We start from the raw sequence: 17,500 nt of genomic DNA on the forward strand, positions 1-17,500 counted from the left end.
GGCAGCGAGCGGTGAACAGCTGTTTGTGTGGCGTCTCTCCCGGTCTGGAACCGTCGGCAGGCACGCACACGCACACACACACACGATTGATCGTCTCGTTACAGGATCGTGACAATATTAAAACACATATTGTGGTGTTTTTAAATGAACATATAAGCACGAGAGAACAAACTGCTCTTAACTCAACTCTTTATGAGCATAACTTCCTCATGCAGGTTACTGCCACGGTACTGACTACAGGCTCCATGCTTCACCTACATTCCCCTGGGTCCCAAGTCCCTCCATGTACAGCTTCTTATCACCCTCTATGTACCAACGTACATTTATAACAAATACCACACATATTACGGTAATCAGCGTTGCATATGTGTCTGACCACAATAAAAAATAAATGATTCATTTAAATTATTGTTTTAGAGTTTTTAAAGTGTTTTGTTTGTAATATGTATAATAAGCATCATTTAGTATCACTACTGATAATTTAACAAACATAAAAACATGACGTAGATAGGTTTGCAGTTTTCAAGAAGTATATTTAAATATCATCTCTTACACACATGAAGATAAAGTTGTGAACACGGGCTGAATATCTATGATCAGAATCATTATAACTGTGTTATAACTGCTGCTGTGTAAAGGGAACACTGCTGCTAACAACAACCTGATGTGTTTAAAGTGTTTAAACCAAATGTTATTGACCTGTTGCTCATATAGCAGTACTTTAAAATAAAAGTGCGCAATACACTACTGTTGAATTCATTACTGAATTTTGTGGATAATGAGATTAATCGCGATTAAAAATTTGAATCGTTGCCCAGCACTAATTATTATATTATGAGAATAAAAGACATTTAGCTTCAGGCCTTTAAGATGAGTAAGTGTGACAACGCTGTGGTTAGAGGGTGAGGTAATAAACGGTTAATACATGTCAACAAACATCAACAAACGGGAATAAGCCTTAACAAACCTCAACAAACGTTAATAAACCTCAACAAACGGTAATAAACGTCAACAAACGGTAATAAACGTCAACAAACGTCAACTAAATGTCAACAAACGTTAATAAACCTCAACAAACGTTAATAAACCTCAACAAACGTTAATAAACCTCAACAAACATTAACAAACCTCAACAAACATTAACAAACCTCAACAAACATTAACAAACCTCAACAAACGTTAACAAACCTCAACAAACATTAACAAACCTCAAAAAACGTCAACAAACCTCAACAAACGTTAACTAAATGTCAACAAACGGTAATAAACGTCAACAAACGTCAACTAAATGTCAACAAACCTCAACAAACGTTATAAACCTCAACAAACATTAACAAACCTCAACAAACATTAACAAACCTCAACAAATGTTAATAAACCTCAACAAACGTTAACAAACCTCAACAAACGTTAACAAACCTCAACAAACATTAACAAACCTCAACAAACGTTAACAAACCTCAACAAACATTAACAAACATTAACAAACCTCAACAAACGTTAATAAAACTCAACAAACGTCAACAAACCTCAACAAACATTAACAAACCTCAACAAACATTAACAAACCTCAACAAACGTTAATAAACCTCAACAAACGTTAACAAACCTCAACAAACGTTAACTAAATGTCAACAAATGGTAATAAATGTCAACAAACGTCAACTAAATGTCAACAAACCTCAACAAACGTTAATAAACCTCAACAAACGTTAACAAACCTCAACAAACGTTAACTAAATGTCAACAAATGGTAATAAATGTCAACAAACGTCAACCAAACGTTAATAAACCTCAACAAACCTCAACAAACATTAACAAACCTCAACAAACGTTAATAAACCTCAACAAACATTAACAAACCTCAACAAACATTAACAAACCTCAACAAACGTTAACAAACATTAACAAACCTCAACAAACGTTAATAAAACTCAACAAACGTTAACAAACCTCAACAAACGTCAACAAACGTTAATAAACCTCAACAAACATTAACAAACCTCAACAAACATTAACAAACCTCAACAAACGTTAATAAACCTCAACAAACGTTAACAAACCTCAACAAACATTAACAAACCTCAACAAACGTTAACAAACGTTAATAAAACCTTTTCTTAAAAGTAAATATAAAAAACGTCCGACTGGAACAATCTAAAAATGGCCGCCACATCCTGCAGAAGCTGTTCAGTAAAAACACCTGTGGGCGTGTCCTCCTCCCGCTGACCTCCGACCTCGGGCTCCATGCAGGGAGGGGGCGGGCTCTCCATGATGGTGAGGGGGGACTCTGGTTCTCCACAGATCAGCTGAGGGACCTGGAGGAGGAGCACAGAGACCTCATGAGTCATCGGTCACAAACCACCACTCAGCACAAACCTGGACTCTCTCTGCTCCCTCTCACCTCCTCCACCCGTCTCTCCTCCAGAGACACCATCTCCAGCAGCTCCTCCTCCGACAGCAGGTTCTCCTCCTTGATGACGATGGGGGGGGGAGGAGCATCCGTCATGGCCGCCGCCTGCTGCTGGTTGGGAGGAGGGTTGATGATGACGAAGACAGACGGGTGGTGAGTCGGGTGAGGAGCGTTGTGGAGGTGGGAGGGGTTGGTGACCCCCCCACAGTCGTCCATCAACATGTGCGGGGGGTGTACAGGAGGGAGGGGGAGGAGGGAGGGGGGGTCCCCTACTCTGGTGAGATAGATCTGAGGAGGCTCACTCAGAGGAGGAGCAAGAGGATTCTGGGAGAGAAGGAGAAACAGGAGGACCAGTTTAACACCAGCTTGGAACTGGGTGACCAAGAACGGGGGGGGGGGGGGGGGGGCTCACACTGACCTGTGATTGGCTGGTGGTGCTGGCTGGTATCTGGGGGCTGAGAGCCGGAGTCACACAGGGAGACGGGTGAGTCACGATCACCTGGAGGGAGGAGTCAACAGGTCCTCCTAATGAGGAGGAGGGAGTCGACTCTGCGAGGACACACACCTGAGGGGGAGAGAGACAGAGAGAGAGAGAGAGAGAGAGGACAGGACAGAAGAGGACAATAGTTACAGTGATTATGTCTCAGGCTTTTATTATGAAAGTTTTAATACTATACGCTCTGATCCATAATCAATACGTTACGATCCATAATCAATACGTTACGATCCATAATCAATACGTTACGATCCATAATCAATACGTTACGATCAATAATCAATACGTTACGATCCATAATCAATACGTTACGATCCATAATCAATACGTTCTGATCAATAATCAATACGTTTATCCTGCTTTAAACATGCCCAACATCCTCTCACCTCTCTGCGATCAGCCTTGGAGGCGGAGTCCTGCAGCAGTAGCTCCATTTTGATTGGCCGCGGGTTGGGCGAGGTCTGCAGCGATTGGATGGTGAAGGTGGAGTAGAGGCCGGACTTCATGTAGTCGTTACGGGAGCTTTTCTGAGAGCTGCTGAGCGACGAGCGCTGGACCAGTACAGAAATCAATCAATCAATAAGTGGTATTGATATTGTTTAAATAGTGAGTCCGTATCCTGGACACAGAAAAAAAAGAATAAGTGTACCTCGGGTAAGCCCTTTGACAGACAGGGGGAGGCCACGCCCCCCAGGCCTTTTGATTGGCCGTTGTGGTCGGCGGTGTCACTATTCTGGCCCCCGTCTCCGTTCCGTATCCCATCTGGCAGCGAGGGGTCGGGCTGACTCACAAACTTATATACAAACTTCTGCCCGCTCACCTTCTTTATGATGTTCTGAGAGGGACAAATACATTCATGAGTACCACAAGTACATAATACTACTGTTATGAGTACTACCATGTCCTAGTATCATCAGAGTCTTTGTCACAGTTAATGTTCTCTGTAATAGCAGAACGAGCTGCAGTAGTACCATCAGTAATACCTTGTGGTAGTAGTAGTAGTAGCAGTAGTACCTTGTCGTAGTAGTATCTCAGAGCTCTGCTCAGCTTGTCGTAATTCATGTTGTTCTTATTCTTGCGTAATCCCCACAGTCGTGCGACCTCCTCGGCGTCCAGGAGCTTGAACTCTCCGTCCTCACCTGTCCAGGAGATCAGGTGACGCTGCCGCTGGTCCTCCAGCAGGTGGAGCAGAAACTGCCACAGCGTGATGGACGGGTCCATGGCTAAGGACAGAGAGACTGTATCAGTACTACTATGACTGAGTACAACAAGTAAACGTAGGACTAAGCTCCAGGTCGCCATCTTGTTTTTGCAGGAAGTGACCATATCTGGACTGAGGAGGAGTGACATAGAGATGCCGTATACGTCTCTGGTAGAGACCTGTCAATCACCGTGTAGCCCCGCCCTAAAGCATCCCCTGCTTTATGGTCTGTTTGACTCTAAATGGACCATAATGTACTAAATAGACTTGAAACTAGAGATTGAGACCATAAACTCATGTTTACAATGTTTACTGAGGTAATAAATCAAGAGAGAAGTAGAGTCATTTTCTCATAGACTTCTATACAACCAGAGGAGTCGCCCCTGGTGGACACTAGAGAGAATGCAGCTTTAACAGAGCTTCCTGGTCCTTGTAGTCCTGGACTACTTCTCAAAGAAATGAAGAGCCCGTTACTGTCTGTGTTACTCATCCATCCTCTGTATGAAAGAACCAACATGACACGAGATGTTCTGCCTTTTGTTTGAGTCATGAAGCACACGACCAGCGTGTTGATCAACAGAACCAGACAGACAGAGAAATGACTGTAATGTAATCTATATCTATATATAGATATATATATATATATATATACAGACAGGTAGACAGACAAACAAAGTGAAGGTCCTGTGAAGGTCGATTAAACAGATTACCTCGTTAGCATTAGCTGACATGTTACACAACAACCGACCTATCGAACACCTCGGAAACTGTTGTCATGGTGATGGACCTCTCATCAACGGTAACCAAGGGAGAGATGAGAGGAGGCTGCTGCCCTGCTCAAAGGCACTTCAACACATCTCTCAGGATTCAACACGTGGTTTATTCTACAATTAAATACAACAGTTTGAGTCTTTTTGCTCGTCATTAGTTTCTCTGCATGAATCAATGACTTCACTTCCTGTCTGAGGACAGAACCAGACCACCAGGACCTGGAGGTCTGGTTCTGTCCTCTACACCAGGACCTGGTCCTGGTGGTCCGTCAGGTCTCATCTGAGTCCTGTTCCTCACAGTATGAACAGGAAACGCATCCCTCTTTAAGCTTCTACCAACCATTTGTAGTTTTTAAAGGGTTCACACTGGCCACTTTCTGGTTTCCTGGCCACTTCCTGTTCTACTGTGGGTTCTCTGCTTCCTGACATCTGTCTGTCAGGCAGCCAATCAGATCTCAACAAGAGACACACTGACGTCTGTAATACTGCTGACAGTACTGCTGTAATACTACTGTAATACTGCTTAAAGTACTCTGACCCCCCCGACTCACATCAGAAACGTGTCATATCTCACAAATCAACACTCACATCAGAGTGCGTCAGTGTTGCCATGACAACATGTGAATATTATTACATCACTGCCTCCATAACGTCTGTAACGAGGCCGACGTCCCACGTGTCAGAGCCCCACGTGTCAGAGCTCCGCGTGTCAGAGCCCCGCGTGTCAGAGCCCCGCGTGTCAGAGCTCCACGTGTCAGAGCCTCGCGTGTCAGAGCCTCACGTGTCAAAGCCCCACGTGTCAAAGCCCCACGTGTCAAAGCCTCACGTGTCAAAGCTCCACGTGTCAAAGCCCCACGTGTCAAAGACTCCTCTGCTTGTATAGAAGTCTATGAGATTGTATATTTTGTGGTTTTATAGTCATGGTTCTGTTAGATTGCTGCTGGAGATGTTTCTCTTTCAGGGTTGACAGACCTCAGTAAAATGTTGTTTTCAGAATCAGAATCAGAACCGTTTATTGCCAATGTATGTAACATACAAGGAATTTGTCATGGCAGGTGGTGCATAACATTAGACAATAACATTGAACAATAAACAACAATCAACAGTGCAAGAAATAGAAACATATTACAATTTACAATAGAATTTAAAAGAATATAAAATAAAGTGCACGACCAACAGATAACAGGACTGTCAACAAGTGTAATGTAAAAGTGACAAGCGTATTTAAATATGAAGTGATGTGCAGGGGAGTAGTAGGGAGGGAAGGGAATTGTCCTGAGGATGACAGAGTCAGTGGGGGACCCGGGCTCTGTTAATGAGCCCGACTGCGGACAGGAAGAAGCTGTTCATGTGTCGTGAGGTCTTGGTCCTGATGGACCTCAGCCTCCTGCCAGATGGAAGGGGCACAAACAGTTTTTGTCCAGGGGGAGAGGGGTCGGCTACAATCCTTCTTGCTCGCTTCAGGGTTCTTGAAGTGAACAAGTCCTGGAGGGACGGCAGATTGCAGCCGATCACCCTCTCGGCAGAGCGAATGATGCGCTGCAGTCTGCCCTTGTACTTGGCAGTGGCTGCAGCGTACCAGACTGTGATGGAGGAGCAGAGGATGGACTCAATGATGGCTCTGTAGAAGTGCACCATCATTGTCTTTGGCAGGTTGAATTTCTTCAGCTGCCTCAGGAAGTACATCCTCTGCTGAGCCTTCTTTGTGATGGAGTGAGGTCCTGGGTTATGATGGAGCCCAGGAAGCGGAAGGACTCCACAGCGTCGACAGGGGAGACACACAGAGTGATAGGGGCTGGTGGGGCTGCGTTCTTCCGGAAATCCACAACCATCTCCACTGTCTTTAGAGCGTTGAGCTCTAAGTTGTTCAAACCGCACCAGGTCACCAGATGGTCAGTCTCCCACCTGTAAGCGGACTCATCCCCACCAGAGATGAGTCCAATGAGGGTGGTGTCATCCGCGAACTTCAGGAGCTTGACGGACTGGTGACTGGAGGTGCAGCTGTTGGTGTACAGGAAGAAGAGAAGAGGGGAAAGAACGCAGCCTTGGGGGGAGCCGGTGCTAATGGTCCAAGAGGCTGAGATTTGCTTTCCCAGCTTGACGTGCTGCTTCCTGTCAGACAGGAAGTCTGTGATCCACTTGCAGGTGGAGTCGGGGACCTGCAGCTGGGAGAGCTTGTCGTGCAGCAGAGACGGGATGATGGTGTTGAAGGCAGAGCTGAAGTCCACAAACAGGATCCTGGGGAGTCCAGATGCTGGAGGATGAAGTGGAGGGCCATGTTGACTGCATCGTCTTCAGACCTGTTGGCTCTGTAGGCGAACTGCAGGGGGTCCAGGAGTGGGTCAGTGAGGGTTTTTAGGAGGGACAGGACCAGGTGTTCAAAAGACTTCATGACCACAGAGGTCAGGGCGACGGGCCTGTAGTCATTAAGTCCTGTGATCCTTGGTTTTTTGGGGACGGGGATGATGGTGGAGACCTTGAAGCAGGCTGGTACGTGGCATGTCTCCAGGGAGGTGTTGAAGATGTCTGTAAACACCGGAGACAGCTGATCAGCACAATGCTTCAGGGTGGAGGGGGAGACAGAGTCTGGGCCGGCTGCTTTGCGGGGGTTGTTTTTTAAAAAGCCTGTTGACGTCACTCTACCCGAATAGAGAGAGTCGTTACTGGGGAGGGGGGTGGGGGGGACACTGTGACGGGTGGTACAGAGGCATGGGCCCCTGCTGGGCTGGGGGAGGGGGACCTGGTGGTCTGGGGCTGGTTGATGGAGCTGTGGGGGATGGAGTCAGGACTGTCCCATTGTCTGTCAAAGCGACAGTAGAACTCGTTCAGCTCGTCTGCCAGGCGGAGGTCGTTCATGGAGTGGGGTTTTTTTTGGCTTGTATTTGGTGATCTGTCTGAGGCCATGTCCACATTACTCCGTTTTTGCTACGTTTACACTGAGCGGCCACACTACGCCGGAGTTTTGGAGCACCCTAAACGGAGGAGTCTGAAAACTCCCCCGAGGTTGGAGGTATTTGAAAACTCCGGGGTTTTGGTTGAGTGTGGACGGTCGGAAACGGATGTGTGTTAGAAAAAATGAGCCCAATCCAAAAAAAAAGAGCCCAATCCAAAAAAAAAAAATTAGCCCAATCCAGTAGCGAGCACACCCGTGCTCGCTACTGGATTGGTTATTAGCAGCCATGACGTCTCTGTCCCTGATTCGTCACACTCACTATCACGTGACCCGTACCCGGAAGAAAACAAACAGGCAGGGCGACCAGCGATTAATTTCAACATGGATAACTAAAAGTCTGCAGTTCTGTGGAGGAAGCAGCTGTTATTGGAGCGATTAGTCAGCGCCGTGACCAGCGGCGTCATCAGCCCTATGGAGCGGCCAAGCCAGTTAGCCGTAAATGCTATTCAGAGCTACGAGTGAGCTACGTTGTTTTTAGATTCTAATGAGAAGACACGCTGCTTCGTTTTACTTCTTCCGTTTGGTAGCCTTGAGAGACCTTAGTCTGTAAGTATGTCTGTATGAAGCACGAAAAGATGTACGAAGATATATTATATTCGCTCTTTTAGAATATCATTTGTGTTGTATTAAATGCTAATCGCGGTTAGCATTTCCCCATTGGCGGTAATGTTAAAATTAGCTTAGAAGCTAGCTAGTCGGACATGTTGCATGATGTTCAGAGCTAGAGTTGTGCCCTAAAAGATGGAGCAATTCCCCCATGCCCTAAAGAATTGATAGAGGGCGAAGATGCTGTCCCTGTTTTTCTGCTGGGTGACCCAGCTTATCCCCTGATGCCGTATCTCATGAAGGAATACCCCAATGGCGGAGCTACACCACAGGAGCAGTATTATGGGCTATCACTTTGCAAGGCACGCATGGTGATTGAATGTTCATTCGGACGTTTGAAGGAAAGATTTGCAACTTTAAGGAGGGCAATGGACATAAACATGGAGGACCTTCCCTTTGTCATCTATGCTTGTTTTGTGCTCCACAACTATTGTGAGGTTCACAAAGAAACTGTTAGCGAACAATGCATAAATGCTGCTCTGCAGTACGAGAGGGACTTCCAGCCACCTAGCAGAGCCACGAGAGCAGACAACAACGAAACCGAGGGGAAGCGCGTTAGACGTGTGCTAACCACATTTCTTGACCCATAACATAGTAGGAAGCAGCTGTTATTGGAGTGATTAGCGAGCGGCGTGACCAGCGGCGTCATCAGCCCCCACGGAGCGGCTGTCTGAAGCTACAGTTAGCAATAAATGCTATTCAGAGCTAGGAGTGACAAACAGACAACACAGAGGAAACGAGTGATCGACGTGTGTTGACCACATTTATGGACCCATAATCTAGTAAACGTTTACGTGTAAGTGTTGATTTTAAAGTAAAGTTGATGTGTGAGAGAGAGAGAGAGAGATAGACCCGCAGCGCTGTAACTACGTCTGAAAAATAAAACTTCTAAAACGTTCCACGAACTGTGTCTGTTTGAGTTTATAGAGGAAGATTTTAGAGAAAGATCTTAAGTATCAAATACAACCTTTCATTATTAAAGACTACTTTATTACTCTGTCGTGTTATTTTAACTAAGCAAGCAATCCACTTCCTGTTTACACCGTCACGCGCATGCCCAGTGTACGTTAATGGTCACGTGCTGTCCGCTTTCGAAGGCTGCCGTGTGGATGCAGATCAACTCGAAAATGATGCTGAAACTCCCGTGTGGACGGAGATCGTTTCTATTTGACAACTCTGCATCCAAGGAGAAACGGAGTAGTGTGGACAGGGCCTGAGGCCTCTCCAGACAGAAGCAGAGTCACTTGCTGAGAGCTGGTGTTGCAGTTTCTCAGAGTACAGTCGTTTAGCATCTCTCACCGCCTTGCTAAACCTGTATTTTGACTCTTTATACAAGTCATTGTCCCCACTCCTAAATGCCTGATCCTTTTGCAGTCTTAGCTGTCTGAGTTCTGCTGTAAACCAGGGTTTGTCGTTGTTGTAACTCACCCTGGTGCTTGATGGAACACAGCTGTCCTCACAGAAGCTGATATATGAAGTCACAGCCTCTGCCTCAGTCATCCCTCCCTCCCCCCCATCCAGTCCTCTCTGCTGCTGCAACCTCCTGTCCTCCACCCCCTTCCCCACAACACTTGCCCGTTGTGGCTCAAGGCTGCTCAGGTCCAGTGCAGACCAGCTGTGCGGTAAAATGGAGCACGTCTTCAACTTGAGCTTGAAGCTGGGGAGAGGACCACAGCTGTGCAAAACATCCTGCGTGGTACCGGTTAGGGTTAGGGTTAACCCGATTTCTCCAGTGCCTTCAACACCATCCACCCTTTGCTTCTGAAGGACAAGCTGGAGCAGACCGGAGTGGACCACCACCTCACTGCATGGATCCTGGACTACCTCACCAACCGTCCACAGTATGTGCGGATACGGGAGTGTGAGTCTGACCTGGTATCCTGCAGCACGGGGGCCCCACAAGGAACCATCCTAGCTCCATTCCTCTTCACCATCTACACCTCAGACTTCACACACAACTCTCCTAACTGCCCGGTGATGACAGAGAGTACAGGGACCTGAACCAGGGCTGTGGGAGCGGAACCGCATCCAGATCAACTCTGGTAAAACCAAAGAGCTGGTGGTGGACTTCACTCTCCTCCGGTACCAGTGAACATCCAGGAAACGGACATTGAGATCGTGAGATCTTATAAGTACCTGAGTGTTCACTTGAACAATAAACTGGACCGATCTCACACACACACACACTCTACAGAGAGGGTCAGAGCAGACTCAGGGAGCTCTCCTGAGGACCGGAGTCTGCTCTGTGGTCAGCAGCATCTCCACAGCCCACAGGAACACACTCAACAAACTCATCAAGAAGGCAGCAGTGTGCTGGGTGTCCACTGGATATATGTATGTATATACATATACATACATACATAGTCACGACCCGGCTCAAAAGGCCGCAACATGAGGAAGACAAGACGAGTGATAAAAGTAATAAATAGACATTTATTTAATGAACCAACTAACAGAACTAAACTAAACAAACAAACAACCAGCCAGGTCCTCCAAACAGGAGGCAGAGAGGAGATGCGCCCCGAGGCAAAGAAGAGGCGCAGCCTTTATAGCTGAGACTTCCAGCAGGCTCAGGTGTGGCTCATCAGCAGCAGATTACCATCCTGAAAGACAACCTGGAAACAGGACACAGACCCCTGGTGGAAGGGAGGGGTCCTCACAACATACATACATATATATATATATATATATATATACATTAGGGGTGCAACGGATCACAAACCTCACGGTTCGGATCACGGTTCTTGAGTCACGGTTCGGATCATTTTTCGGATCAACAAAGAAAAGGGGAGGAGTCAATTATAACTTTGCTTTCCATTTATTAATTAAAGAACTTCAAGAACACTTAAAGAACAGAACTTTGAGCTATAGTCTTACATAAAAACAAAAGATATTGAAGATGTCCAATTTGAAACATAATGAAATAAATAAATAAAAATAAAACAGTTTAAGTTTAAGTGCAACATGAGGTATGTTGATACCCTCGTCCTTTGAAAGAGCCAGTGAGCTAGCTTCCACTGTTTACACTGAACTGAACGGCAACAACTTGGGTCTATGTTTACTTCCTGTCAGGTTATGTCATTCAAATACACAACAATGTTACATTAATGTGACATTGTTTTCAAAAAGAATATCGAGACAATGAATATCTCCATTGTCTGGGGAGAGGGTAGACCTCTCTGTAGTGATATTACTATTGGGCCCGTCTGCAGCACCTGCCCCAGGTGTGTGTCTGTATGACTGTCACAGAGGGGGCGTGTCTACAGCACCTGCCCCAGGTGTGTGTCTGTGTGACTGTCACAGAGGGGGCGTGTCTACAGCACCTGCCCCAGGTGTCTCTGTGTGACTGTCACAGAGGGGGCGTGTCTACAGCACCTGCCCCAGGTGTGTGCCTGTTAGAGGGGGCGTGTCTACAGCACCTGCCCCAGGTGTGTCTGTGTGACTGTCACAGAGGGGGCGTGTCTACAGCACCTGCCCCAGGTGTGTCTGTGTGACTGTCACAGAGGGGGCGTGTCTGCAGCACCTGCCCCAGGCGTGTGTCTGTGTGACTGTCACAGAGGGGGCGTGTCTGCAGCACCTGCCCCAGGTGTGTCTGTGTGACTGTCACAGAGGGGGCGTGTCTGCAGCACCTGCCGCAGGTGTGTGTCTGTGTGACTGTCACAGAGGGGGCGTGTCTACAGCACCTGCCCCAGGTGTGTCTGTGTGACTGTCACAGAGGGGGCGTGTCTACAGCACCTGCCCCAGGTGTGTGTCTGTGTGACTGTTACAGAGGGGGCGTGTCTATAGCACCTGCCCCAGGTGTGTCTGTCACAGAGGGGGCGTGTCTACAGCACCTGCCCCAGGTGTGTGTCTGTGTGACTGTCACAGAGGGGGCGTGTCTACAGCACCTGCCCCAGGTGTGTGTCTGTGTGACTGTCACAGAGGGGGCGTGTCTGCAGCACCGGACTATGAATCCACTCCGCCGTGATGAAAACGGTCACAGTCTTTTCCTTCTCATAGAGGTCTGGAACAGCTTCACACTGAAGTGGGTGCGTGAGTGGATTTCGTAGCGTGGCTCAAGCATTTTAACCAGATTTTGAAATCCTTTGTTTTCCACCACGGAGTGTCCCCCGTCGCTGACAGACGGGATGGTGTCTCTTCATATGTGTGGACATGCCGATGTATTGCCGTTATCGTATGTCTTTCTCTTTAAATAACGCCTACATACCTTAACGCTTTTGTCCACCACCCTTATCCGTCATTATAAGTTATAGGGAAGACAAAATGCTCCCAAACTTGCGACTTAAATGACGCCGGAGCTTCTCAAGTTCCTCCGCTCGCCATGACTTCCAACGTTAAATGCTTTTAACCTGCTCCGTTCACTGAACACACTGCTGCTTTATATCTGTTCACTGACACTCTGCATTGATATTCGGGGACTTGTTACTTGAAAAGAAACAGCAGCAGTAGAACTTTATTACACACTGTGATGATTAAACTGTAAAAAATAAAAAATAAATACTCGATTGATCTGCGGTTCAGGAGTGATCCGAACCGTGAGGGCTGATCCCAACGGATCACGGATTGATCCGTGATCCGTTACACCACTAATATATGTATATACATATACATATGTATATACATATACGGTGTGTGAAGGAGAGGTACCACAGGTCCTTCCTGCTGCTGTCAGGCTGCACAACCAGCTGTGCTCCCAGTAGAACACACATCACTCACTCTGTCATCACACATCATGTGTTCACCTCACACAGGAAACAACGCTGAGCTTCTTGAGGAAGTACTTGTGTTGTCATGACGTCACCGTCTCTTTGATCTCACTACACCTGGTTCAGGTGAGGACTCCAGAGGAGCAAGTTATACGGGAAGAGGACACACACACTCACACACCTGCAACACACACGCTCACACTGTCTCTTACCGTTGATCAGCGGGTCTGAATCCATCTTCTCTGAATGTCTCGTGTTGTGTTCGTCTAGCAGCAGACATCCTCCATGCTGCCGTGTGCTTGTTGTTGTGCTGTCTACCTGCCTGTTTTAGTGGAAGCTGTCAGAGCCGCTGTGAGGAGGCGTTCTTCTTCTTCTTCTCCCGCTCCGTCCTGCTGTCGTTACGTAACGTTAACCGCTCCGAGCTGCAGCCGTTACCGTTGCTAGGCTGCGGAGCCTCCATGCTAACGGAGATTAAAAGTTCAGAGACAACACGCGCACACACACACACACGCGACGGGAGATTTGTTTCACTCGTTCACAGCCTTTACTTAGAGCTAATGGATATGCTAATTATTATAAATGTCTGTTAAATTTGTGTTTAATAAAATATTAAAGTTGCTTCGTTGTATTTTCACACCGTTGACGTCACATCGGTGCTGTCAGAAAAACGAGCTAATTAGGTAAAGTAGCTTGTTAGCTAACTCGCAATGCTAACGCGTTATTTTAACGGTAAATTGTGATTTTTATTTTTTTATAATCTTGTCAGATTAAACGCAGGATTTTTTTCTCCCAAAATGCAGTGTTTTTTTGTGGGTGCTTGAAGCTGTTAGCTTAGCGTGCTAACCAGCTACCTTAGCCTAGCCCTCCCCCTCCTCTCCTCCTGGTGCGTCAAACCCCGCGAACAGCGCGAGTTCACCGGAAACCGTCCTCACACTTCCAACACGGACGGAAAGTGGGGTGTTAAAAACCCGCCCTGTTAACGGACTGAAGGCGTCCGTTCGACGGACTGAAGGCGTCCGTTCGACGGACGTAAGGCCTCACGTCTCTTCGGTGTGTTTCCCACGTTTCTTCCTGTTTGGTTGAACGCCTCCTCACTACTTTTCATTACAGTCAAGTTAGCCGCCATTCAAACAGCCACACTTCCGCAGAAGGATTTCAAAATAATAACAACTTATTTATTTACTTCCTTACTATTTTTCACTTATACCTTTACTGTATGAATACGTAATTATTGTACTTTTTTTGATTTTGTTTTTCTACTCATGTCTCTTGTTTGCACTTTACACTCTGCTGCTGTAATCCTGCAAATGTCCCCGCTGTGGTTCTTATAAAGGATTATCTTTCTTACTTTACTTACTAATGTACTTTCATATTACAGACACTGTAGTGACATGTGCTTCCCAAAAAAGTCACCACGGTTGCTGAAATGTTTGTTCTGCATTGTTTGTTCATGCATTAAAGGTGCTCCCCTCTGTTCAGCAACACCTGTATCCAGTGACCCCACTGATTACAATACCTGTGCCCTGATTCACACCGGCGGTGTGTCTGTCTGCATGCGTGTCTCTGTGTGTGTCTCTGTCTCTCTGTCTGTATGTGTGTGTGTGTGTGTGTGTTTCTTCTCCAGCTTCGTGTTGTAATGAAGCATTTTATTTATATTTATATTTCCTCTTGTCTTCTTATTATAATCATAATTAAAGACTTAAAGTGAACAGAAGATTTAATTCAAATAATATTAATTATTATTGATCACAAGGAGCTCAAATCAAACCAGCTTGGTTTATGACAAACACTTTATTTTGAAGGTCTGAAGAGACTTCCTGTCACGATCACAGAGGATCAATAAAGGAACAAAGTTTCTCTTTGTCTATTACAGACCATAATATCACATCACCGTGGGAACCGTGTCCTGAACGATGAGAGGAAGATTAAAGTGACGACGTCCAACATGAAGACTAGAGGACGTCTGATAGTCCCTGAAGCTCTCTGAGACCCTGAGGAGGAGGAGTTCAGGGATTATAATAATAGTATTAATACTCTGATCAATAGAGTAGAGTGATTGATGACATCACATATCACTTCCTGTTTAGTTATATTTATAAGCTGATTATTATTAAAATACAATAATTGATCACTTTTAGAGCTTTAACAACACAATATTAAATAAACAAATATAAATACATCAGAAAAATAACAATAAAATATCAGAAAAAACTCTAGTGGCTCATTTATTAATAACATTTATTGATTGATTATTTAGAGTTGTGTGATGAGGATGAAGATACTGACCTCGATCACCATGCGGATGTTGGCTTTGATCTTAGCAGAGTCTTTGGTGAGCGTCTCTGTGAAGCTGAAACACAACGTTAGCATCCCTCACTCACAGCAATGGACACAGCTAGCATTGAGCTAGCTGTGGAAGGAGGAGGAGGAGAAGAAGGAGAACAAGGAGAACAAGGAGAAGAAGGAGAACGAGGAGGAGAAGGAGAAGAAGAGTCACGTCATCAAATCAAAAGATAAATAAACAAAACAACTCGTCCAACCACAGAAACATACCAACATCTCACACATGACCGATCAGCTCCCCTCCTCCCCCACGGAGCATAAAACACCCCAACAGTCACATCGTCCATCATTTTGTAGTAAGTGTGTTCCACCCTCAGAACCGGTACCAGCTCCACACTGCCGGCACTCTGAGCCCGGTTCCTGCATGTTAACCAGATGGCCATCTTAGCCGTACCAGACAAACAGTTCACCAACGTGTGAACTGTTTTCCTCTTAGCAGAGTATTTGGGACCAAAGACAAACAAAACAAGACCCTGGAACCACCTTTCTAAAAGTCCAAACAGTGCTGAGAGCCGAGGACACTGAACGAACAGATGTACAAGAGTTCCACTCTGGGAGCAGAATAAACACCCCCCCCCCCCAGCTCCGGATCAAGGTGCTCTGTACCGTTTGTGGCTGAGCTGAGGATGCCCCTCCAGAAGCTCCTGCCGACACTCCGTGCTGCACTGCTCTGCCCCAAAGAGGTCAGCGTAGGAATCCATGGCATGGTTCCTCATCTCGCCCGGGCTGGTGGTCACCCTGCCTTCTGGAAGCCTGAGGCAGGTCATCTGCTTCCTCTGTGCCACCGTTCTCTCCAGGTTGAAGAAGAAAGAGCTCGGGCCTCCATGTCCTTCAGCTGGAGGAAGCGAGACCTGACCAGAGCTCCCTTCACCCTCTCCTGCAGGAAGGAGCTCAACTCAACCTCCTCTCCTGGAGCAGTTGACCTGTAGCAGGGTCTTGGTCTCTGGACTGCTGCCCTGATCTTAGCGGTGGAATGGGAGGTGTACTGCTGGCAAAAAACACAAACGTGTGTTTTTACGACCTACCACCACAGCTTCACAGAACTAAAGTCAGTTTTTCTGCTTTTCCAAATCAGCTAAAAAAGCTCAAAGCTCTTGCAGAAAGCAGTGTCCTGCAGGAGCTTGTTGTTGAAGAGCCAGTAGGACTTGACCTTTGACCTGGTGATGATGTGGTGGTCACTGAAGCCAACTGGCCTGATGCTACTGTGGAGCAATCTGGAGCCGAGACGCTGTGAAATGTATATCCGGTCTGATCTGGCTGCACTCACCCTGTTATTGTTGACCCTCACCCAGGGTAGGACATTTACATATGTTTTTGGGGGCAGTTTTTGTCCCCACTGACTGAGATCCAGGGCAGTTCAAGAAATTGGAAACTTGTGAAATAACATTTAACCTTTGTTCAAAATAATAAATATACTTATTTAGGCTTACAGTATATGAGCAATTGTCATCAAATGGCAATAAGACTATTAGCAGTAGTCTACAGATTCAAAGTGTTTTCTTAGATTTTTTGAACAAAAAACAAACATAAATCAGACAATCATATTCAATTTATTCTTATTTATTTGTGGTTATTTGTTATTAAATTTTTTAACTATTAACAATTATTAAGTCAACGATGCCTTGATTACATATACATCAGTCATTGTGTGGAATTATTGAGAAAAACATTTTTGTAGCACCTCATATTTAAAAATGTGCCATTTGAAGGTACAAACTCAGTTCAGAGTTTTTGCTTAGTAAAATATCTTAATTGACTGTCAGTCAGGTATTATTCATTAGCAACCCTCAAATCAAAGAATAAAGACACTTTACGTACAATTTAGGTGCATTTTCCCTTTAACTCACGAGATGCAGCATGTTTTATACTTAATGTGAATATAATTCATACTTTGTTGGCATCTTATTCTGAAAACCGGATGTTCGTCTGAAGAAACCGGATGTTGTCTCACGTTAATCTTTCCTCTAACTTTCAAAGTCCTTCGCTCGCTCCCGATCTGTGCCGTTTGAATG

General features: G+C 45.9%; 2 protein-coding genes across 6 annotated transcripts in view; both read right to left on the reverse strand.

Moving 5' to 3' along the window:
* Window positions 1-14,781, reverse strand: part of elk1 (ETS transcription factor ELK1) — a 35,959-nt gene extending 21,178 nt beyond the window's left edge. For all 5 annotated transcript variants that reach the window (XM_076076396.1, XM_076076393.1, XM_076076391.1 and 2 more), the window contains exons 1-7: window positions 13,358-14,781; window positions 3,924-4,132; window positions 3,559-3,744; window positions 3,296-3,460; window positions 2,832-2,978; window positions 2,405-2,737; window positions 2,204-2,318 (exon numbers count right to left, since the gene is read on the reverse strand). In XM_076076396.1, coding sequence (XP_075932511.1) covers window positions 2,204-2,318; window positions 2,405-2,737; window positions 2,832-2,978; window positions 3,296-3,460; window positions 3,559-3,744; window positions 3,924-4,132; window positions 13,358-13,382 — 1,180 coding nt within the window. In that variant the 5' untranslated portion in view covers window positions 13,383-14,781. The remainder of the gene's footprint in view (window positions 1-2,203; window positions 2,319-2,404; window positions 2,738-2,831; window positions 2,979-3,295; window positions 3,461-3,558; window positions 3,745-3,923; window positions 4,133-13,357) is intronic.
* Window positions 14,782-14,917: 136 nt separating this feature from the next.
* The window catches only part of uxt (ubiquitously-expressed, prefoldin-like chaperone), a 7,036-nt gene continuing 4,453 nt past the window's right edge, over window positions 14,918-17,500 (reverse strand). The window contains exons 5-6 of the mRNA XM_076076401.1: window positions 15,432-15,495; window positions 14,918-15,136 (exon numbers count right to left, since the gene is read on the reverse strand). Of these exons, the coding sequence (XP_075932516.1) occupies window positions 15,098-15,136; window positions 15,432-15,495 (103 nt within the window). The 3' untranslated portion in view covers window positions 14,918-15,097. The remainder of the gene's footprint in view (window positions 15,137-15,431; window positions 15,496-17,500) is intronic.

The sequence above is a fragment of the Anarhichas minor genome, unplaced genomic scaffold (assembly GCF_050575085.1).
Source record: "Anarhichas minor isolate MPS153535 unplaced genomic scaffold, ASM5057508v1 ptg000056l, whole genome shotgun sequence".
Taxonomy (NCBI): Eukaryota; Metazoa; Chordata; class Actinopteri; order Perciformes; family Anarhichadidae; genus Anarhichas; species Anarhichas minor.